General features: G+C 36.0%; 1 protein-coding gene across 2 annotated transcripts; it reads right to left on the reverse strand.

Annotated features, from left to right (window-relative positions):
• Window positions 1–1,655: 1,655 nt before the first annotated feature.
• CISD1 (CDGSH iron sulfur domain 1) lies at window positions 1,656–19,371 on the reverse strand. 2 transcript variants are annotated; one of them, XM_008580149.1, is made up of 4 exons: window positions 19,194–19,371; window positions 11,916–12,121; window positions 1,839–2,178; window positions 1,656–1,767 (listed from the first exon to the last, which is right to left on the reverse strand). In XM_008580149.1, the coding sequence occupies exons 1-3, from the start codon at window positions 19,222–19,224 to the stop codon at window positions 2,089–2,091; spliced, it is 327 nt and encodes a 108-aa protein (XP_008578371.1). In that variant the 5' UTR covers window positions 19,225–19,371; the 3' UTR covers window positions 1,656–1,767; window positions 1,839–2,088. The 2 variants fall into 2 exon arrangements, with proteins under 2 accessions (XP_008578371.1, XP_008578370.1); XM_008580148.1 differs by having other exon boundaries at window positions 1,656–1,750; window positions 1,823–2,178.
• Window positions 19,372–20,531: the final 1,160 nt, after the last annotated feature.

Raw genomic sequence — 20,531 nt, forward strand, 5'->3', positions numbered from 1 at the left:
CGATCATTTCCAATTTCACCCGATCATTTCCAATTTCACCCCCCCCACACCCATATACTAGACCTTTGAAAATTAGTTTTGAGAATTGTTACTAGGCCCTCTTTACCAATTATTTATAAAAATTCATGACTATAATTTCTAATTCAAAATAAAGAGTACATTCTCTGTACTGTCCAGGTACCAAAAAAAAAAAAAAAATGCAGTTTAGTCTGTTAAAAGGATGTCCCTTTATTGGAAACTTTTGAGTTTATGGATTTATTTCTCTTTAAAACAACCTTTAAAAGCATGATCCTCTCTTTTGCTGACTCATTTATACTTATTTTTTTTAAAAGGGGGGTGTAGGCATAAAAAAAATTTACCCTAAAAATCAGGCTTTAAAAGCATGATCCTCTCTTTTGCTGACTCATTTATACTTATTTTTTTTAAAAGGGGGGGTGTAGGCATAAAAAAAATTTACCCTAAAAATCAGGGTTTGTAGGATTTTATATTTTGTGCTGAACATGTGCCTTAAAGACATGTCCAGGTCAGTAACACAGGCTTCTTTAAACCAGCATACACAATTTTGGTATCAATTTTAACTACTGTAGTACACAAAGCTGTGCATTTTTTAGAAATCTGTGATGATATATGAGCATAATATAGGAATGTTCCTGTTAGGTTGAATTGATTCCTGTGACTTCCAAGGTAACTGGAGTTTGGCAAGTGTAAACTTGTGATCACTACTGAGAACTCAAGTGTGCTAAAAGAAATGAGTGTTGACATGTTTTACCGATTTTAAATTATCTGTTTGCCATATTATATACTGTCGTGACTTTTCCTTCTAATCTATAAAATCCAAAAACCTAATCTCTAAAAAAATATATATCAACTACTCCTACCTTAATTCTTTTATTGGTCCTAATTTTTATTTTCACATTTTTTTTCTGAATCACAATAAATGTAATGTTTCTGATCTGAGTCTTTGAAGAATATTACATAAAAAACACTTGTCTTCAAAATCATACTTTTAAGAAAAAGATTATATAATTTAAAAGAAGATGAAATTCTTTTTTTTCTTTCCAAAAGTTTCTTACTAGAATAAGCCATGTGTTTGATTAGCCATAGTGGGGGGAGGGGGGCGGAATCTTCCCACATCTTTAACCTCATTACTACTATTTCTGTCATGAATGTAAGGCTTTTCAATCAAGAGACTTGACATTGTGTGTTCCAATTCCTTCCATGTCTTCAGTTCAAGAGCTTGCCACTCCTTGGGCCAGAATTCTGGAACATTACATTTTAAGGCATCCTTTATGACTGCTTTAAGTCTAATATCACTTTGATCCAATTTTCCACAATTGGTTCCTTTAAAGATCAATTACAAATCCATGAAGATGAATGCCCCTTTATTACCAACCTGGCTAACTGATAATTAAACAGAATAACATTCATAGTTCACTTTGACTGAAAACTGTGAAAACACCAGAGTGATATTTTCTCAATGTCATTATCACTGTCAAGAAGAAAATCAAGGTCATAACAGTTTTTTCCCAGATTGTGTCAAGAAATTAATGTAGCTCAATCACACTCTATTTTCTAGGTTAACTAACTAAGATGAAAAAGTGATAAATTTTCTTTGAACTTACAAGTACAATCTGCTATACATGATTTTAAGAATATTGAACTTACAAGTACAATCTGCTATACATGATTTTAAGAATATTTAATATATTAAATCCAAGATACAACTATATTCTAATGTCAATATTCTAAATTTTTGAGAAATGAATCCTTTTAATATATTAAATCCAAGATACAACTATATTCTAATGTCAATATTCTAAATTTTTGAGAAACGAATCCTTACAAGACCAAAATAACCCACAGCCCATTGAGGTTGGTTTTTCCTTTTTCTTTTTTTTTTTGGTTTGAACAAATGTGCACCACAATGTTTCAACAAGTAAGGCAAATGCCACAAATGTGAAAGCTGCAGTTTGCAATGTATCATATCTAGAACCCAGGGAAGGTGCATTAGACAAAAGTGGCGGTCATTCTAATTAAACGATCAGGTAACATCATGACAAATTGATATGCAGCATCACAACTGTTCATTTAAGTTTCTTTTTTCTTGATAATCAGTGGTCCCACGTTGTCTCCAGTCTCCTCATTGTGTTTTGTGTGAGAGCCATCACAGAATGGGAACTAGGAAGAGAAAGAGAATGTGAGATGTCTAACCCCAAAACCAGTAGTATAATTGGCAGAGTGGGGGGTGATGCTTAATTCATATACATAACATGGTAACTTAAAGATTTTCCTTGGCGATGTTTTACAGGCTTTCTTAAAGAGCATATGTAAACACCAAGGTCAAGTGTTGGGATCCCTGTACCAGCCAGCTGCCAAGGAAGAAAAAGAACATATGTAAAGCCATATAATAAGTGGGAGGAAGAAACCGACTTGTGGATAATACACAGATCATTAACTGAATTTCACTGTGACACTTGATTACAAATGTTGAAAACCTTTTCAATTGTTTATGTACTACTTACATTCCTTTCTGGTGAGCTATTTCCATCTCCTATTTGAGTTTAAGTTCATTCTTTTGAAATCAAATTGTATATATTACCCCTATGTTGATCATCTTTGTAGCAATCTTTCCCTCAAACCTCTTCATTTTGCTTATTTTTATATTCTTAATTTCTCACTTTCATATAAGTGTGCCAGTATTTCCCTTTTTAAGAACATCATTCATGGAGACTCCTTTCTTTAGAGATGTGATAAATATAAATTTCTATTCCTTTGCATGATTTCACATTTTAGATATAACTGACATTTTGGTGTCCAGTGGGAGGGAAAGGGATAAAATTAAACTTCTAAAGTGTTTGCCAGAGTATGTTCTAAAGAAGCTGAATCCTGCAAGATACTCTGGTTTCATTCTGTGATTAAAAAACATATCATATGGCCTTCTTGACTCATAGAATACATGAGTATTTTAAAGAGGTCCTGCTGTAAAAAAAAAGATTTTAACCCAGAATTTCTCAAGCTGACTAGAGTATGAATACTCTTTTTTTTTTTTTTTCCTTTTTGTGGTGGCTGGCTGGTATGGGGATCTGAACCCTTGACCTTGGTGTAACAAGCCTGCACTCTAACCAAATGAGCTAATCAGCCAGCCCCTGAACACTTTTAACTTTGATATCCATTATCATAGTATTCTATAGAGCATAATTTGCAGAATGCTGTTCTAAGATCCTGTTGCTTCAATATTATTAGAGGCATAATTTGCAGAATGCTGTTCTAAGATCCTGTTGCTTCCAAAATTGTTATATCTGGGGCTGTCTGGTTAGCTCAGTTGGTTAGAGCATGACCCTGTAACACCAAGGTCAAGGGTTCAATTCCCTCTACTGGCCAGCTGCCAAAAAAAATAATTGTTATATATTTATTCATAATATTATCAAAATAAATTCCACATATAAAAGCACCTATTTATAGGTGCTATATTATATTAATCAGCCTACTACACTTGGATAATAAATAGTTGTGTCTAAAATATGTTTCAGTATTTGGTAGGGCTAGTTTTCTTCATTATTCTTCTTTGTTAACTTTATTAAATTTAACCTATTTATTCTTCCAGATAAGCTTGAGAATTTTTTTTGCCAACTTTTACTTTATTTCTCTTATAGTTTTCATCCTTAGTTCTTATGCATATTCTGTTAAGACTATTTCTGTGTCATTATATATTTTTATGGTTATTATAACTAGGTATATTTTCATATCTAAATATGCTTGCTATATAAAAGTGTCATTAGTTTTTGCAAGTATATCTTTCCTATTGTTAAACAATAAAAATAAGAATTCAATAATGTTTCAGATGACTCAAGATTTTATACCTCTAAGATCCAATTAGTACATTTTTTGTTACTTTCCTTCTATATTTCCTTCTATACCTTTTATTTCTATTTCATGTCAAAAATAGAAAAGCATCTTTGTATTACTCTGGATGTTTTGAATGTACCAACACTCTAGAATCTAGAGTGTCACTGTTTAGTATAAGGTACACCGTTGCACTGAAGGAACCTATATAGAAGAGTAAAGACTTGACCTTAAGAGTAGCAATCACCTCATTACTCATAGTGAAGGGAGTATAGTTTTATATACCTCAAATTTGACAATGATGATACATAATTTTGAACTCTGGTATCCAAAAGTCTCTATCCTAAGATTAAAATGATATTTGGCTAATGTTACAGAAATCCAATTTTAATTTTCCTACCTGTATGTAATTTTAAGAGGTACTAAATTAGTTAAAAATTACACAAAGATTCAAGGTATCAGCATATCTTATATTTCCAGGTATAAATTCTATCCTGGGGTTGATGGAAGTCTAAGTGTAATGTATGTAAAGCTTACACTATTTTCTTTTTTTTTAGACCAATAAGATGTGGTAGGCAGTATATTCATATTAAAAACAAGTCCTTGCAGCAAAAACCATGAACCCAAGCTTTCACTTTATTTTTGGCACAGATGAGGAAAGAGGCTATAAAAATTAAACTAAAATGTATCCCACAGCAAAGTACAGCATTTCAGAGTGACATGTGTTTAATAAACAAACACAGATGATTTTACAATGAGAATAAAAGTTTTCATTGTAGAAGACTCCATTTTTATAAATAGCACACACAAAACATTTCACCGTACAATTTTATCCACGCGGGTTATAAAATGTATTTCTGAAAAATGAAATATTTCTAAATAAAAAGCCTCAATAACTTACTGAGATGGCACAATTAACTTATTTCTTTTTAAATCTCATGTTGAAAATACTGGCAAACTAATGTATTGTCTCAAATTATCTTCCTCCATACATAATATCAAGAACAAGGAAAAAATCTATAGAGGAACACAGAAAAAAAGTCCTATATCTAAAATGAGAATATACTTTCTCTAATAATCAAGTTCTGCCTAAAAACTGAAATCAGCTTGTTTCTTCTCATTCTTAAAAGCAAATAAATAAAAAATAAATGCTTCCTTAAAAAGTAATGAGTAGTACATCCTGCCTATTTGTTAACAAACTTGTATGCATTTAAAGCGTATAAAGCTAGGGCTGGCCAGTGAGCTCAGCTGGTTACAGCCTAATGTTATAATACCAAGGTCAAGGGTTCAGATCCCATACCCTCCAGCCGCCAAAAAACAAAAATCTTTTGATCCAGATGTAGGACCCCCTTAGGATTTGTTGAGGTCTTGTGGTGGTGAATTCCTACAGTTTCTGTTTGTCTGGGAAAGATACTATTTCTCCTTTATTTCTAAGTGTTATAATACCAAGGTCAAGGGTTCAGATCCCATACCCTCCAGCCGCCAAAAAACAAAGTATATAAAGCTTTTATGCCTTTAAACTGTAAACTAGATATTAAAAATAAGTTTTTTCAGACACAGACATCTTTTAATGGTACTTTATCACTTAACTCCAGTAATTACTGCCTTAAATCTCCCAAACTTCATGTGATTATATTTATTAATCAGTGAGTTCTCATTTTATGAAAAAGCTAAAAACTTTTTCTCAGCTGGGGGCCGAAATGGGTAATTTCAAGATAGGATTAACAATTTCTTAAGAATGAAATTAATATTTCATTTACATGTTAATGGAATATATTTATTGAAGTTAATTCATGATTCTCAATATAGTATAAGTGAATGAATGGTAATTAGTTCACATGAAAATTAAAATGGTAAATTATATAACAATATTTATGTTTTTCAAGAAGTGCCTTGATTTCTGATCTTTCTATGCAGGAGAAAGAAAATATGTGGTGAATATATACTTTTAAGCATAATCTAGGAAGTGTAGTAGTTTTAGTATTAAATAATAATGTAACAAAAACATCAGAATTTTATTAACTCATTTAAAATTCTGAAATTTGTTAAATTGTCAAGCAAAGAACTGAAATTACCAAAGAACCCCAGTATATTTAATTCAGTTGATGTAATATCAATACTTAATTTGTTCTAAGATGCCAGTGTCTATTTATTAATACTGAAAGTTTGTAATTTAAATTGGTTGAATTTCCCATATTTCACCAAAATATCCTGTTATGTTTGTTGACCCAATTTGAAAACTACAAATCCCAAACACCTTTAAAACTGGGAAAGAAAGGGTAGAGAAGAGGATGGAATACAGGTTTAGGAGAAAAACACTAGAGATCTTTGCTCTCCACCTGGAAAGCTAGCAACACTATCACAGTCTCCATAAAAAACATAAGATTCGCTTCTTTTTAATAGCCCCACATCTCAAGTTACCTTTTTGTGATTCAAGACAGAAATAAATAAGTGCTCCTTCTTGACTTATCTCACCTGAAACATTTTTTTTTAAAAATTATCTTCATTTTCCAAACTTTGTACTTTTAATGAGTCTTGATTGTAGGTCCCAAGGAAGTTGCCTGGGGCCATTTTGGCTCCCATAAACTGCCCTGAGAAATATGCTTGTTTTGGTTGAGAAAGAAAATTAAAGTATGGTCTTATTCCTGCCATTTTATTAATATTTCTATGGTTCTTTTATATTTCTTATGTTCATTTTTTTCTCTTTTATTGTTTATCATTGTTGTTTGGTGTCTTTTTGCATTGATAAAATACATTTCCTTTCTCTTTTTCATTTGTTTATCTGTTCTACTAGTGGTTTCTACTCTTTCTTGTGTATTTATGGTGACAAATATCTCTCTTTTGATCCAGATGTAGGACCCCCTTAGGATTTGTTGAGGTCTTGTGGTGGTGAATTCCTACAGTTTCTGTTTGTCTGGGAAAGATACTATTTCTCCTTTATTTCTAAGGGAAAGCTTTGCTGAATATAGTATTCTTTGCTGGCAGTATTTTTCTTTTAGTATTTTAAATATGTCATCCCATCCTCCCCTGGACTGTAGGGTTTCTGTTGAGAAGTCTGCTGTTAGCCTGATGGGAATTCCCTTGTAGGTAATCTGATGCTTTTCTTTTGCTGTTTTTGGAATTCTCTTTGTCTTAGACTTTGAATAATTTGACTACAATGTGTCTTAGGGAGGTACTTTTTGGGTTGAATCTGGGGATCTTCGAACTTCTTGGATCTGTAAGACCGTCTCTGTCCCAATATTTTAGAAGTTTTCAGCTATTATTTCATTAAATAGGCTTTTAATACCTTTCCTTTCTCTTCCCCTTCTTGTACACCTATAACATGGATATTTGTATGCTTAAGGTTATCAGAAAGATTTTGCAGGTTTTCATTTTTTTTGAAATTCTTTTTCTTTTTTTTGTTCCAATTGTGTACAGAATGAAACCAGACCTGTACCTCTTGCCATATACCAAAATCAACTCAAAATGGATTAAAGACTTAAGCATAAGACCTGAAACCAGTCAACTCTGTACCCCATAAACATGTATAATTAATTATGTTTCAATTCAGAAAATAAGTTAAAAAAATAAAGCAAACCCTTGGGGGGGAAAAAAAAGAAAACTACAATAATGAGATCTTTGAGACTACCTTAGAAAAGAAACAACATAACATTTTACATCATTCTTAGGTGCTTACTTTAATAAAATGTAAGATAGATATGAGTGTAATATGGAAATGTGTAAAGAAAAATTAAGATTTTACAAGATTGTTGTCATGTGGATTGGCCAAGGAATGTAACCAAATTCAAAATATTGTTTCTGTGAAGGAATGGACTCAGCATAACCCACTTCCAAACTTTCAACAGGATAAAGGCTTTCCATCTCTCTCTCACACCCCTCTCCCCGCCAAAAACAAGCACACCACCAAAAACAGTAACAAAAAAATCATAATTCAAATGCCAAAGTTGTAAATGAAAGAAAATTATTCTACAAAGTATGCCCAGTCACATTTCATTTCATTTCAGTTGAGCTCCTGATGTTAGCTGGCAAGGCTCTTCTCTATTTCACATTTCTTAGTCTGTACCTTCAAACCCTCCCTGCCTCCTTTGTGGCCACCCTATTGCTCAGCAAATGATGTAACCTACCTAAGGTGGGTGGGGGGGATGAGAATCTAGCAAGACTATGTTGCATACTCTTCCCTCTTACATCAAAGTTCTTTAATTCTTGTTTTGAAAGTAAGACTATCTCTTCCTTTTCAAGGCTGAATTTCACATCTGTGCTCTTACTCTCATTTCCCTCCACCCTCTATCAAGACACCACTGTCTCAAGTAACATCATTCCCTGTAATCACTTTACTCATTTCCTCTCTATTGGCTCCTTTCATTTTCACTTCAAATACAGAGAGCCCTTTAGTGAAATATTATGAAGTAGGCCAGTTTCTGAAACAGCAGAGGGCATACCAATTGTGGAAAGAGGAGAGGAAGAATGAGGTGTTTTAAAAAATGTAATTTCTGCACATTACTAAGAGATTTGATTCATTAAGTTTGGGAAACCTGCTCAAAATGTTTGCAACACAACTGGTTACTTGAGATTGCACCTTAAGAATGAATTAAAATTGAAATTTATATCACATATAACTGTTTTTTGATTGGTTAGAAAGGTGTTTATATTCTGTTATATTATAAATACAACTGGTTTATATGAGGGAAAAATTATTGAATATAAACACAATATAACCATTTAATCAAAGGTATTAATTACAAGTCTTCCGTGAAGTGGCATGTAAGTATGTGATCTGGCACTTGTGTGATAATCTCAGGAATACAGGGAGTTTTCAAAGGTGTCTGAAGAATAAGAACATTCATTAATTTGAATAATATTCAAAGGGCTGGCTGGTTAGCTCAGTTGTTTACAGTGTCATGCTGATAACACCAAGGTCCAGGGTTTGATCCCTGTACTGGCCAGTTGCCAAAAATTTTTTTTTTTTCAAAGTGAATTCTTAATTGATTCATGCAGGAATAACAAGTGCCAAATACTCAGTGAAAATTCAGAACTGGCAAACTGGAGAAGCAAAGAGGATCACTAAAAGTGGTATAAACGATAAAGCAAAAAAAAAAAAAAAAAGCCCACACATTGAGAAAATTGAAAATAAAATGACTGGTCTGGCATTCCTTCTCTTGAAGCCTACCTTTGAGAGATGGCAGTCCCTCGTCTAACCATCTGGAAACTCTAAATTGTAAAATGAAAGAATAATCCTGGAATGTTTTGAATTATAAAGTCCAATAAACATTTAAACCACTAGCTTATGTCTTGAAATACTTGAGATCTTAGTTCATGAAAGTCCGTGTTTACTTTATTGGACCCTTTACGCTCTGGGAAAACACAATCAAAGAAAACATCCTTTACTTGACCTCAAAGCCAAGCTTTAGAGTTTACTTAAGCAGTTACCTTATGTTTTTTCTTTCCATTCATTGTTAAATTTACTGAAATTGTGACATATACTCAGACTTCTAGCATTTATTTATTAGTAATTTGCAGTTTAACCCACTTGGATACTGCTTCTATTCTAATTGTTCTGTTGAAATGACACCAGAAGTTCAATTTCCTAATTGCTTAATCCAACAGTCTTACCATTAATAGTCTGTTCACCTGGTTGTTTTTGCACAGGCACATCGGTGCCAAAACAGTAACAAACCCTTGAAAAATTTCCCCTTTCCATTTTGAAGCCATGATATTTTTAGTTTTATTCTAAGCCCTCCGGCCCATTCCATCTCCTTAATTGGCTCTTGTTCCTCTTTCCAAAATGCAAAAAATTCTCCAAGATTTCATATTTAGCCCTTGATTTCTATCTGTATCAAGGATCAGTTGCATTCCTACACTTGACTCATCAGGTTTCTGATCTCTATCTCCAACCCTGATGTCTCAGCTTTACTCCCACATTTCAGATTGTCTGCTGTACCTTTCTATTCAACTGTCACCTCGAATTCACTCTTTGAAGTTAAACTCCTTACTGTTGTCCTGGAAATCAGCTTTTCACCTTGAATTCCTTATTTCTATTTATGGCACCACCTTCTTCTCATCACATGTGTAGATCCTTCAATGAGCTTTAGTTTTTCTCCTTTTGTGTTTTCCACACAGGTCATTGCATTTGGCTGATCCTTTCCTCAAAACATGTCATGTATCTGTTCATTTTTTTCTCCATTTCCATAGCTAGTACCCTGGTATAAGAATCACAACTTTATATCTAAAACCCCTGCCAGATAGCTCAGCCATGTCATGAGGCACGGACTCCTCACACAGGCACTCAAGTCCCTCTTCAATTTACACTTATTCCTGGGGGGAGAGTAGGGCAAGGAACAAACTAAATTTTTTATCCTTCCCACCTTTGCTCATTAGTCCTTCCTTGCAGATTTTGAGAAAGAGTCCCTAATACTTGAAGTTTATTCAAACACCAACAACCTTTTCAGCGGCAATTTAACTCCCAAGTATATGACTATGCATTTCCAGAAAATTCTAGCCTATGGCATAAGCCATTTGTTTTATCTTACTTTTATTTATAGCTTTTGTACTATACCTACTATACAAATACATCTATGACATCTGCTGTTTTATTATTTAACTTGACTCATACATGTATTTACAGTAGACAGTAAATAAACTATTTAAGATCACTGATTAAAGAACCAATACAACTCTGACTTAGTAATTCCATGGTTTCTAGACTCATTACTATCCATGTTTTAGTGAGCAACAAAAGAATGGAGCCTATGATGGGCGCACCTTTTAAAAAACACCATGGAATATTACTGAGATTCGTTTCTAGCAACCCCACTAGCACTTACTAACAATCCCATATTACAAATGAACAGTGGTCTTCTTAAGGTGCAATTTGTTGTAATGGGCCTGTTAATTTTTGGTTCCTATTCCACATTCATCAACCAGTTTTCAGACACAATGACATAATCTAAGCACTATCTCACTTTTACTGTACAACATCAATAATACTAGGAGAAAGAGGTTAGTAAAATACACTTCCTATTACCTAGTATGTGGCTTCTTCCATATTTGTGGCATGTGATTCGTGAAAATGGTTCTCTGTTGTGAAGAGTGCCCAACATAATGGGTTTCCGGAAATAGATACATCATTTTTATTGCTTTTCTGGGGGGCTTTTCATGTTTTCTGTGAAATCCATTTTATTTGAATGCTAACAGTGGCAGTATGTACAGCATTTATACCGTATTTCTCAGAACACACCAGAAATTAGGAAATCGTTCGGTATACCAATCCTTTCAAGATGACCTTGGGACAGGATTTTACCAACTTTGGAATACTAGCTGCTATCATGTCTAAAACCTGTAGGTGTCATAGATAACACTTCCAATAGGACCTTGATACAATGCAATTCTCATAAAAGGAAATGAATTAAAAAAATTTTTTTTTTGGCGGCGGGCATGGGGATCCAAACCCTTGACTTTGGTGTTACAATACCATATTCTAACCAACTGAGCTAGCTGGCCAGCCTTACGAATCCTATTGTTAGAAATTTAACCACAGGAGCTGCAACTGAAAGAAGGCTTAGACTATTTAACAGATAAGAAATTTTTAAGGGTAATTTTTAAAAAGTTTCTTCTGAAATTTCTAAAAATTGTTTTAGTATCTAGAGCTTGAGAACTCAAAAAAAAAGAATTTATTTCTTTTGTTTCGCTTTGTGTTTAGGCTGCACATTCCATTTCCTGGGATGGAAACTAACATCCACTTGGGGAGGAAATCCTATGAATAAATTAAAAAGATTTTTCTCTCCTGCTTGGCAAAGAATAGGGTTAAATTCACCCAAACTCAATGAGAGTATGATGTAATTTTACTGAATAGTGGTTATACATTTTAGTAAACATATTCCTTAAGAGTTCATGGGCTTGGCAAAGAATAGGGTTAAATTCACCCAAACTCAATGAGAGTATGATGTAATTTTACTGCATAGTGGTTATACATTTTAGTAAACATATTCCTTAAGAGTTCATGGAAAAAAACAGGATAACAGAATCTGGTGATAAAAGTTTGATAGAATAGTTTAGGAAGGACTTGTTTTCCTCACCTTTTTGGACCTCCAACAACGGCAGTACACAGCTTTATCTCCCAAATCCTCCATGTCAAAAGCATGCACTATCTTGGGGTTGTCTTTCTGGATGTGAAGGTTTATCATTGACTTATTGCGATGATCTTTAACATAAAATCTTTTGTAAGCTAGATAACCAATTGCAGCTGCTCCAGCAGCAATGGTAACTGCTGCGATCCATTCAACTAGAACAGAGAAGGAAAACAGGAATAATTGTTAAAACCAAAATATACACTAATAATCTAACACAAATGTTCAGGAAATCCAGCTTTTGAGTATAAGCATCCCAACAGTCAAAGGTTTTTAATGTTAACAAAATCACCAGAACACACTGGTGTAATGGTCCTTTGTTTAGACTTTCCCCAGCCCTGACTGAGGCAATTGTGTATTTTCTATTGAATGATGACAGCTAAATTAAGATAGAAGAGGGAAACTTAAAAAATTATTTTATAGCTGGAGAAGAAAAAACAAGTCTCAATGATCTTTTTGAAAGTGTTCATAGATAGATTTTAAATAACATGTGAGCCTGCAGGTACCTATTGCTTAAAAAAAACAACAACCGTGAAACATACAAATTTAAATTACAAACAAGACCAAAAAAAAAAAAAAATCAAGAGGTGATTATGTTAACAAAATGACTCATCAGAGCTCATTAAATAGCAAGGTCCCTTCATGATTTTAAAATGATTTAATTTACCAAAACTCTATTGCAACTACTGCATAAAGCACAACTACAAACCAAATTGATATCCGAAGAAAAAACAAAAAAGGACACATAAAACAAAACCATCCTTAATGTTAAACATTCAAAGGAATATACCTAGCAGGATTCTAAGTTTCAGAGTCATTCAAAAGTCTGTTTTTTAAAATTTGAACATGCTTTCTCATTATTAAAATAAAAATCAGAATGTACTAATTTCATATTCTGCAGAAAACATGATTAATATAATTACAGTTATATTCCCATTTAATAAATCCTAAATTTCTATTATCCACAAATGGATTATTATCTGAATTCTCTACAAACTTCATTTTAAATTTAATAACATTAATCTATTTTCTAATAAAAATTGTTCGTTTGACTAACAGGCCATCTATTTATTATTATTACGCAGCTTTCCAAGGAGTTCTTAGAAACCCAAAGGCTTAACAACTACCCCAGCTCCAGACAATGTTGGAGAGAAGAAAGGTGGGCATAGTCTGGTTAGCCTCAGCCTCAGAGGAGTGTCTATTTCCAGCATGGAGCGGGCTGCAGAAGAAGTTGAACAAGGGTCAGGATAAACACACTGGACTGCTTCCCAGCACTTCCTGAGTCAGATCTTCACAGTGTTTGAAATAAGTTCCCAGACTATCGAATAAAGCCCTAGAGGGATAAGTACAAAAAAACACATTCCAAGGCCAAATGAAAACACATAATGAACAATTAACTTTATAGCTTATTTGCACTACTGAGTCAAATTTCCTATTTCACTAATGTAATCAATTACTATACCTAAATGTAGTGTCATGTACATAAAATTGGAACTCAATCTTACAAATTCTAACAGAAAGGAACCACCATTCTCACACTTAGCTCCTTTTACCTTGGTCTCCTCTTCTTACTAATTATTTAGTTTTATCAAATGTTTCTATATTGGCATGTTCCTTGGACTCTACTTTTAGCCACACTAGTATTTTTCCTCACAAAGTAATTTAGATTGTTTTCTTTCCCGTAACATTTCCATTCCACTTTGCTATAATCCCCTAAAATAAACAGTAATGTTTTGTGCTTCCCAGGTGCTTCATGACTGAGAAAACAAGTTAGTAAGTCATTTGACAGCTTCAAACCTTTGGCTCCATCAGAGCATACTTTTAAAACACACATTTTGTGTAGATTTGCCTTGAATTTTAGAGCTGCTTCATGGCATAACCCTGTGGTGATTCCAAGCAGGGCTGTGACTTTGCAGTGATTTCTAGCTTGATTCAGGATCTTCTTTTCTGATGCATTATTTACCATGGAACTTTCTTGAGAAACTATTCCCTCTGTCAGTAGCTATAGCAATCCACTTCTTAGCTAATGGAAGGCCACTACAAATGGCTAATGTACCTATCACAAAATGGACTAGAACACTGCTTTGCATAGTATATGCTCAATAATGTTTAGCACAAACTTAAAAGGGGGCAATATCCCAAAAGACAACTCCTAAATGTTGCTGATCTTAGTAACACCTTACTTTTCAGGTGATTTATGAAGTACTCTCTTAACCTACTTGTTTTAATGGTGCCTACATATTGCAAAAAGTCCTGAGATTCAAAGAACAACTATAATTGTACAATATTAATTTGTTTCATGGTACAAAGAGAGAATGCTTTTCAGGTGATTTATGAAGTACTCTCTTAACCTACTTGTTTTAATGGTGCCTACATATTGCTAAAAGTCCTGAGATTCAAAGAACAACTATAATTGTACAATATTAATTTGTTTCATGGTACAAAGAGAGAATGCTATAGGAATTTCTAAGTGAAACTCATGATAGATCAAAAGAATCTCTCATCAATAAAACATTCTCCTCCTGTTCTCATTTCTCATTTTACCAACTGAATCCATATGGTGACTTTTTTTTTTTTCTTTTTTTGGTGCCTGGCTGGTATGGAGATCCAAACCCTTGACTTTGGTGTTTTAACACCACGCTGTAACCAACTGAGCTAATTGGCCAGCCTGACATTTTTTTTTTTCAAGTCTTTTTACCTCCCCTGGACTTTTTGATAGTGGGAGAAATGACAGAATAATCAACATGGAAAACAGGCAACACCAAAAACATCATTGAAAGAAGTGGGAGCTGACTCTAGATATTACCCGAGTGGCTGCCCCATGAGGAATCACCGTGACCGTACTTCTTGTAAGGGTCCCTTAGAACCCTATGCAAATGTCACAGTACCATACATGTGCTAGGAAAACAGTTTTGTATGTGCTTCAGATGAGTTTTTTAGAATCCCAGAGCTAGATAAGGTCTTAAGAAAAGAACTTCTATTTTTTTTTCCCTTCCCAAATCCTAATTCTTTAATCTCTTTAGGGACAAATGTAAGAGTTCTCAGAAGTAAGAAAAATGTTGCTATTTTATCATTTCATTATTGCAGACTGAATCAGTCTTTTCTGGCAAAAAGCTGTGGATGCCACTGGCAACTCTAATGAAAAGTAAAAGGAAACTATGCAGAGATAGACAAAAATGATGACAGTCAAAAATCAACAATTAGGATAAAGAACTCAAAACCTGAGAAAGTAAACAAATAAAAATAATAAAATCCAAATAACATTCAGTCCTTGATAGGGTATGAGCCTATTAAGAATAGTCACAATCTCAGAGGCAACAAGGGACTTTACCAAGATGAGACTTTACCAATAAAGATATTTTAGTTGGGACCTTTTAGACACTGGTTCAGAATGGGGGTCTAGAAAAATCTTGAGCATTATTTCTGCTCTTCTCATTTCCTCACTTTCCTTTTCTATAGACATTTCTCAAGGTACAGTTATTCCTAGAGTTAGATCAAACCCATCCTACTCAACCTTGCTTAACAATGCTTTCAATCTACACAAACACCATTAATGAACAAATATACAGAGAAAGATAACATTTCTAAATAATGCCCCCTTTCTTACTCTTCTCTTGGCCTAGTGATGTATAATATTTGTTTTTTTCTCTTAAAATTATTCAGAGATGGAGAAAACATGGACTTGTTCCCAAACCCCACACCCTTGTTTATAACTCATTCCTGGCTTTTCTTTACTGTGAGGATTACTTTGCTTTACCTTACACAGAAATCTTATCCTGCTTCTTTTCCTTTAGCCCCCTTTTGCTCCAAACTGCCTTCTTCTGTCTACTGTCAACTGCCACAGAATCAGAATGTTCCTTTTATATCAGGAGAAGGGGAGAGAAACTGTTTAAATCTTTTCCTCCCGTAGATCTCTGCCAAATTGATAGGCTGGGCCTGGTAACGTTTTTTTCTCAAGGTCTGGCATACAGGTGGTGTCAGTGTTAACTGAGTAAGAGGAAATAATGGATGGCTAATTTGAATTTGCAATTCCATCCATTCATCCTACCTTCACGTTGCTCTTACACCAAATGACTTATTCTTAATCTATTGTACCAAAGTGTGGAATTTATTTCCTCAAAATAAAAAAAAAAACAACAGCTTATTATGGAACATTTCAGACATACATAGGAATACTATAATGAACCCTCATTTACCCTCATCCAACTCCAAGTATCAATTGATGGCCAATCTTGGTTCATTGATAGCTCCGAATCCCCCCATCTCCCATTATTTATTTATTGTTTATTGTATATAGGACCTATCTCCTTTATTCTCAGTATGATATGCACATTCCTTTTCAGACAAAGACCCTCACATGGTTACTTTAAATGACTCTGAATTTACTGAACCAAAACAATATTTTCATATTTTGAGGTTAAATGAATTAGAAAATTAAGAATTAGTTTCAATAAAATACACAAGGATATAAAAAGTTCGAGAATAAGAACTCATGAAATGTTTTGGTTACATGCATTGTAATGATCAGGGAGAATCTGGGATGGAAAATAAAACAGTGCGCAGACACATTTCAATTTTGTAAGATGAGGATAAAGCAAAGTATGAAAAAGTGATTTGAGGGGAAGGCAGTCTAAGAAAGGCCTTTTATGATATCTGGTTGAGTTGGATTTTTTTTTCAAGATGAGGGTAAATTATGAGTGACTTTAAGCTGAAGACAAGAAAAACCTATGAGGAGCTAAAAATTTAAAAGCAACAGGTATCACCGAGGCAACTGCTTAAGGAAGCAGAAGAAAATGGCTTCAGAGTTAATTTCTTCCTTGCAAATAGGAGGGAAGAGGTTAAGGATGAGAGCAGGGTTGGCTGGTTAGCTCACTTGTAAGAGCATGGTGCTGATAACACCAAGGTCAGGGGTTCAGATCCCCTGCTGTCCAGCTCCTAAAAAAAAGGGATGAGAGCAGATACAATGAGGTTTAGAGGTATCAAGGAGCATGATGACAGTTAAAAAGGTCACCTTCTGGGCATAAGGAAGAATCATAAGAGACTGGGGAATTGGGCAGTGAAAGCCACTTAGTGCTAGAAACAGTAATAAACTAATGGTCTCATTGACACCAAACTGATGTCAAAAGCCATCCAGTGATTGGGATCTTTGATAGGATTTTAATTCAATCATTCATTCACACTGTCTGTCCCTGATTCGAGTCCTGGCCTGATCTCTATTAATTTTTATTTATAAACCACCCATTATTTTTCTTCTGAATATAAAAGAAATATACATGCATACACACATCCTTCTATTTTTTATTTGACATATATATAGTGCTTACCATTGTCTCATACCATTCTAAACCCTTTAGAATTATGAATTTATTTAATTGAGAAGAGACCTGATCATCCTCTCCCAGCTCAAAAGGTCTAAACTGATTTTCAACCCACAGGAATTAACAAGCTTGGTTCAAAAATTGAGAGTACAGCCAAACTTTTATGACATCTAAACATTGAAAAGTAGATTCCCAAGAAGTTCTTTGTTCCTACCTTGATGAACAGATTTACAAAGGCTTCGGGCCTCTACCTATAATCCTCAGAACAACCTTTATGCTTTTCAGTGAAGTAAAACATAGTTACTCATTACAAAGTTGGGTACTTCACTTTAAAGTTAATAACTGCTTCACCAAGAGATTTCCTGTTCCTTAGACAACAGCAAACTAGTGAAAAAGTCACCTTTTAAACTCCCTTATGGTTAGAATTAAAAAACAAAAAATTTGTCTTGATTGCAGGAAGGATTAGCCTACAGACAGTGATAAGAAGTCCTAGGGGTTCACCTATTTCACAATTCAACAGTACTTAAATAGAGTGTAGTGCCCATTTACACAAAATGACCCCACATTTTAAACAAAAAATACATTTTGGAATCTTTTGGCCCACCTTTCACATGTGCTAACAGTCTTCCTATAAAAGTAAAAACATCAGCAGCACCAGTCACATGAACATCTTATTTTATACAATCTTTGTAATCCTAAGAAAAGTTTACTAAAAAAACAACCCAAAAACACAAACAAAAATCACTCCCTATTTTAAATGCATCAAGGGACCTCTATTTAAAGGAGTCTCAAATGAGTGTCCTTTGAAATAATTTTTGCAAATGATCATCTCTTTATCATAAGTAACAGAAAAGTCATGGATTATCACCCTCACTCTGCAAGGTAAATTTTGTTAACAGAAGTGGAACTCTCCAATTTATGGAACCTACCTCTTTAATATAAAGTTAGGACTCAAGTTAGTAGGGACTTTTTACAGAACCTGGCACCAGATGCTCAATATGTTCTGAACGAATCAACGGGGCTGTTTTTAATTAACTTCTGGACAATCTCTTTACCTTTACTCAACTACAGTTACAGGTAACCAAACCCTGGGGAGTGGCACTTTACACCTGGGCAGAGAGATCACATATATTATGTAGTTAGTACACAGTATTATACTAACAATTATCAACTACCGAGAACTGTTATAAACTGAAACTCCACACTAAACGACTTTAAAATTGGACCTTCCGCGAAGTATTATTTCTACATCCTAGGTACTAGCACAGAGGAGGAGGAGGCTGGGAAAGCTGAAAGCTCAACGAACTCGGTTTTCAGTCCTCTATCCTGGACTACTGCCGCCAAGCGCCAGATGACAGTGGCATAATAAAAAACTGGGAAAACTGAAGACCTCGGATCGGGTTTCTTCCCTCTTAAAAAAAAAAAAAAAAAAAAAAAAATCTGCAAATCTAAGATGTGATTAGTCATGCACCGCTTCAGGACCTCAGAAAATCGACGTTCTGGCTTCAGATTTAAATGTGAGAAGGGAGATCATGTTTTTTGTTTTTTTTTTCTCCCCCAGGCCCTGTGACTGAAGGACACAGAACCACCTAAGCAGAAAACAAGAAAAGCTAGCAGCAGAGCCATTAGGTTTTAGGGTTTAGCCAGTTAGGGGAAACGAGGACCAGAGTTGGGTAGATGCCTGTATGGCCCCACGCCACTTATGCCCGGTGCACCAGCAATGCATACTTTAACCTCGTCCCTTTCCCCATCCCGTCCAGAGCACGCAGCCAGGAGCGCTTGCCCTTCTGCATCTCAAGGTTACGGGACCGGCGGGCGCGTCGGGCAGCGGTAACAACCCAGAGAAGCTGCGGGCCCTGCAACCGGTGCGCAGGCCGCCAGCCTCACCCATTCCCAGGCTCCACCTCACCTCGTACGGTGGAATTGTTAGTCAGACCCATGGCGCTGTCGCTTACAAGGCGTGTGCACAGGACACAGAGCTCAAACCGGCTACCGCGGACAGCGGGAGTCAAAGTGCGAGAAGCTTTTTAAGAGCGCCGACACCCGGCTGCTACCGCGCAGGCGCCGAGGCGTGCCGTAAGCACGTGCGTGTGAACGCCCTTGCTTGATGCTGAGCATGCGTGGATCTGCGCCCTGGGCCTCAGGGAAGTTTAGAGTCCGGATTTTGACAACCGCTGGAGGGAGGAGGAGGAAGACTTAGAGAGATAGCAACTGAGTTTGCGCAACTCCGGGGGGCGGGGCCCCGAGGCTTGGGAGCAGGGCCCCGGGTATAGGGAGTCCAGGCCAGGTTTTACGTCTGTCCCAGGTGTGTAGGTTTCTAGCAGCGGAGGACAGGTACTATTAGGACACTGGCCTTAATCGGATATGTAAGATTTTACCCCAAATCCCTAAATTTTCTTGCTCGGTTCTTGTTTCATTTTACTTGCAAGGCCAAGGACAGTTTTCAGATAAGATGCCAGTGGTAGACTGGCAGGAATCAATGATAGAGCCCCATTCCAGAACCTCCCGTAGCTCCCAGTGTGCATCCATCCATTTCTTCTGCCTTTGACCTAGTTAGTCACCAACTCAAGACCTTGGAACCTGCGCTATGTAAAGGTGGAGTGGGAGAGAGAGAAAAAACCGTGCTCATTTCTTCAAAAAACGTGTTCACTTAGAAAAAAGAATTAGGATTATGCTCTAACCTCTACACCCTAAGATTAGTGTCGATTCCAATATTTTTATGAATGGTTTAAAGGCAGCAATTCGGGGAGGAGGGCTAGGATTAACTTGAAGGGTATTTTGAAGGTGTTTCTTCTAACAGGCTGCCTGTTTTGATTTCTGCTGTTTCTGTGCTGGTGGGAGTTGGAGGGTGTTGATCGCATTAAGGGGTGGTCTCCCCAGCCACCTTTGGCAGTGCTACTGCCTCCCAACTCTCCTGGTACCTGACTGCTCCTCACACTTGGAAGCCCCTGGCGCCTTTGAGCCGGCCCCCGGGAAGCGCCGAAATGCGCGTTGAATGAATGAAAGCACAACAGCACCGGTGGCAGCGTAATGCCAGCCTCGGGGAGGGGGTGAGAGGCTTCGCAGTGCGGTAGCCCCGCGTAGGTCGCCTTCCGCTGGCTCTTGCCCAGCCGCGGGGGTCCCGTCGGGCGGCCTCTGGGCATGCTCAGTAGCGGCGGCGGCCGTGGGTCGCGCAGTCGGAAGCTCGCGGCGGCGGCGGCGGCACAGGCGGTGCTGACGCGCGCGCGGCAGCCGAGGGGACTGGAGG

The sequence above is a fragment of the Galeopterus variegatus genome, unplaced genomic scaffold (assembly GCF_000696425.1).
Source record: "Galeopterus variegatus unplaced genomic scaffold, G_variegatus-3.0.2 Scaffold2036, whole genome shotgun sequence".
Lineage (NCBI taxonomy): Eukaryota > Metazoa > Chordata > Mammalia > Dermoptera > Cynocephalidae > Galeopterus > Galeopterus variegatus.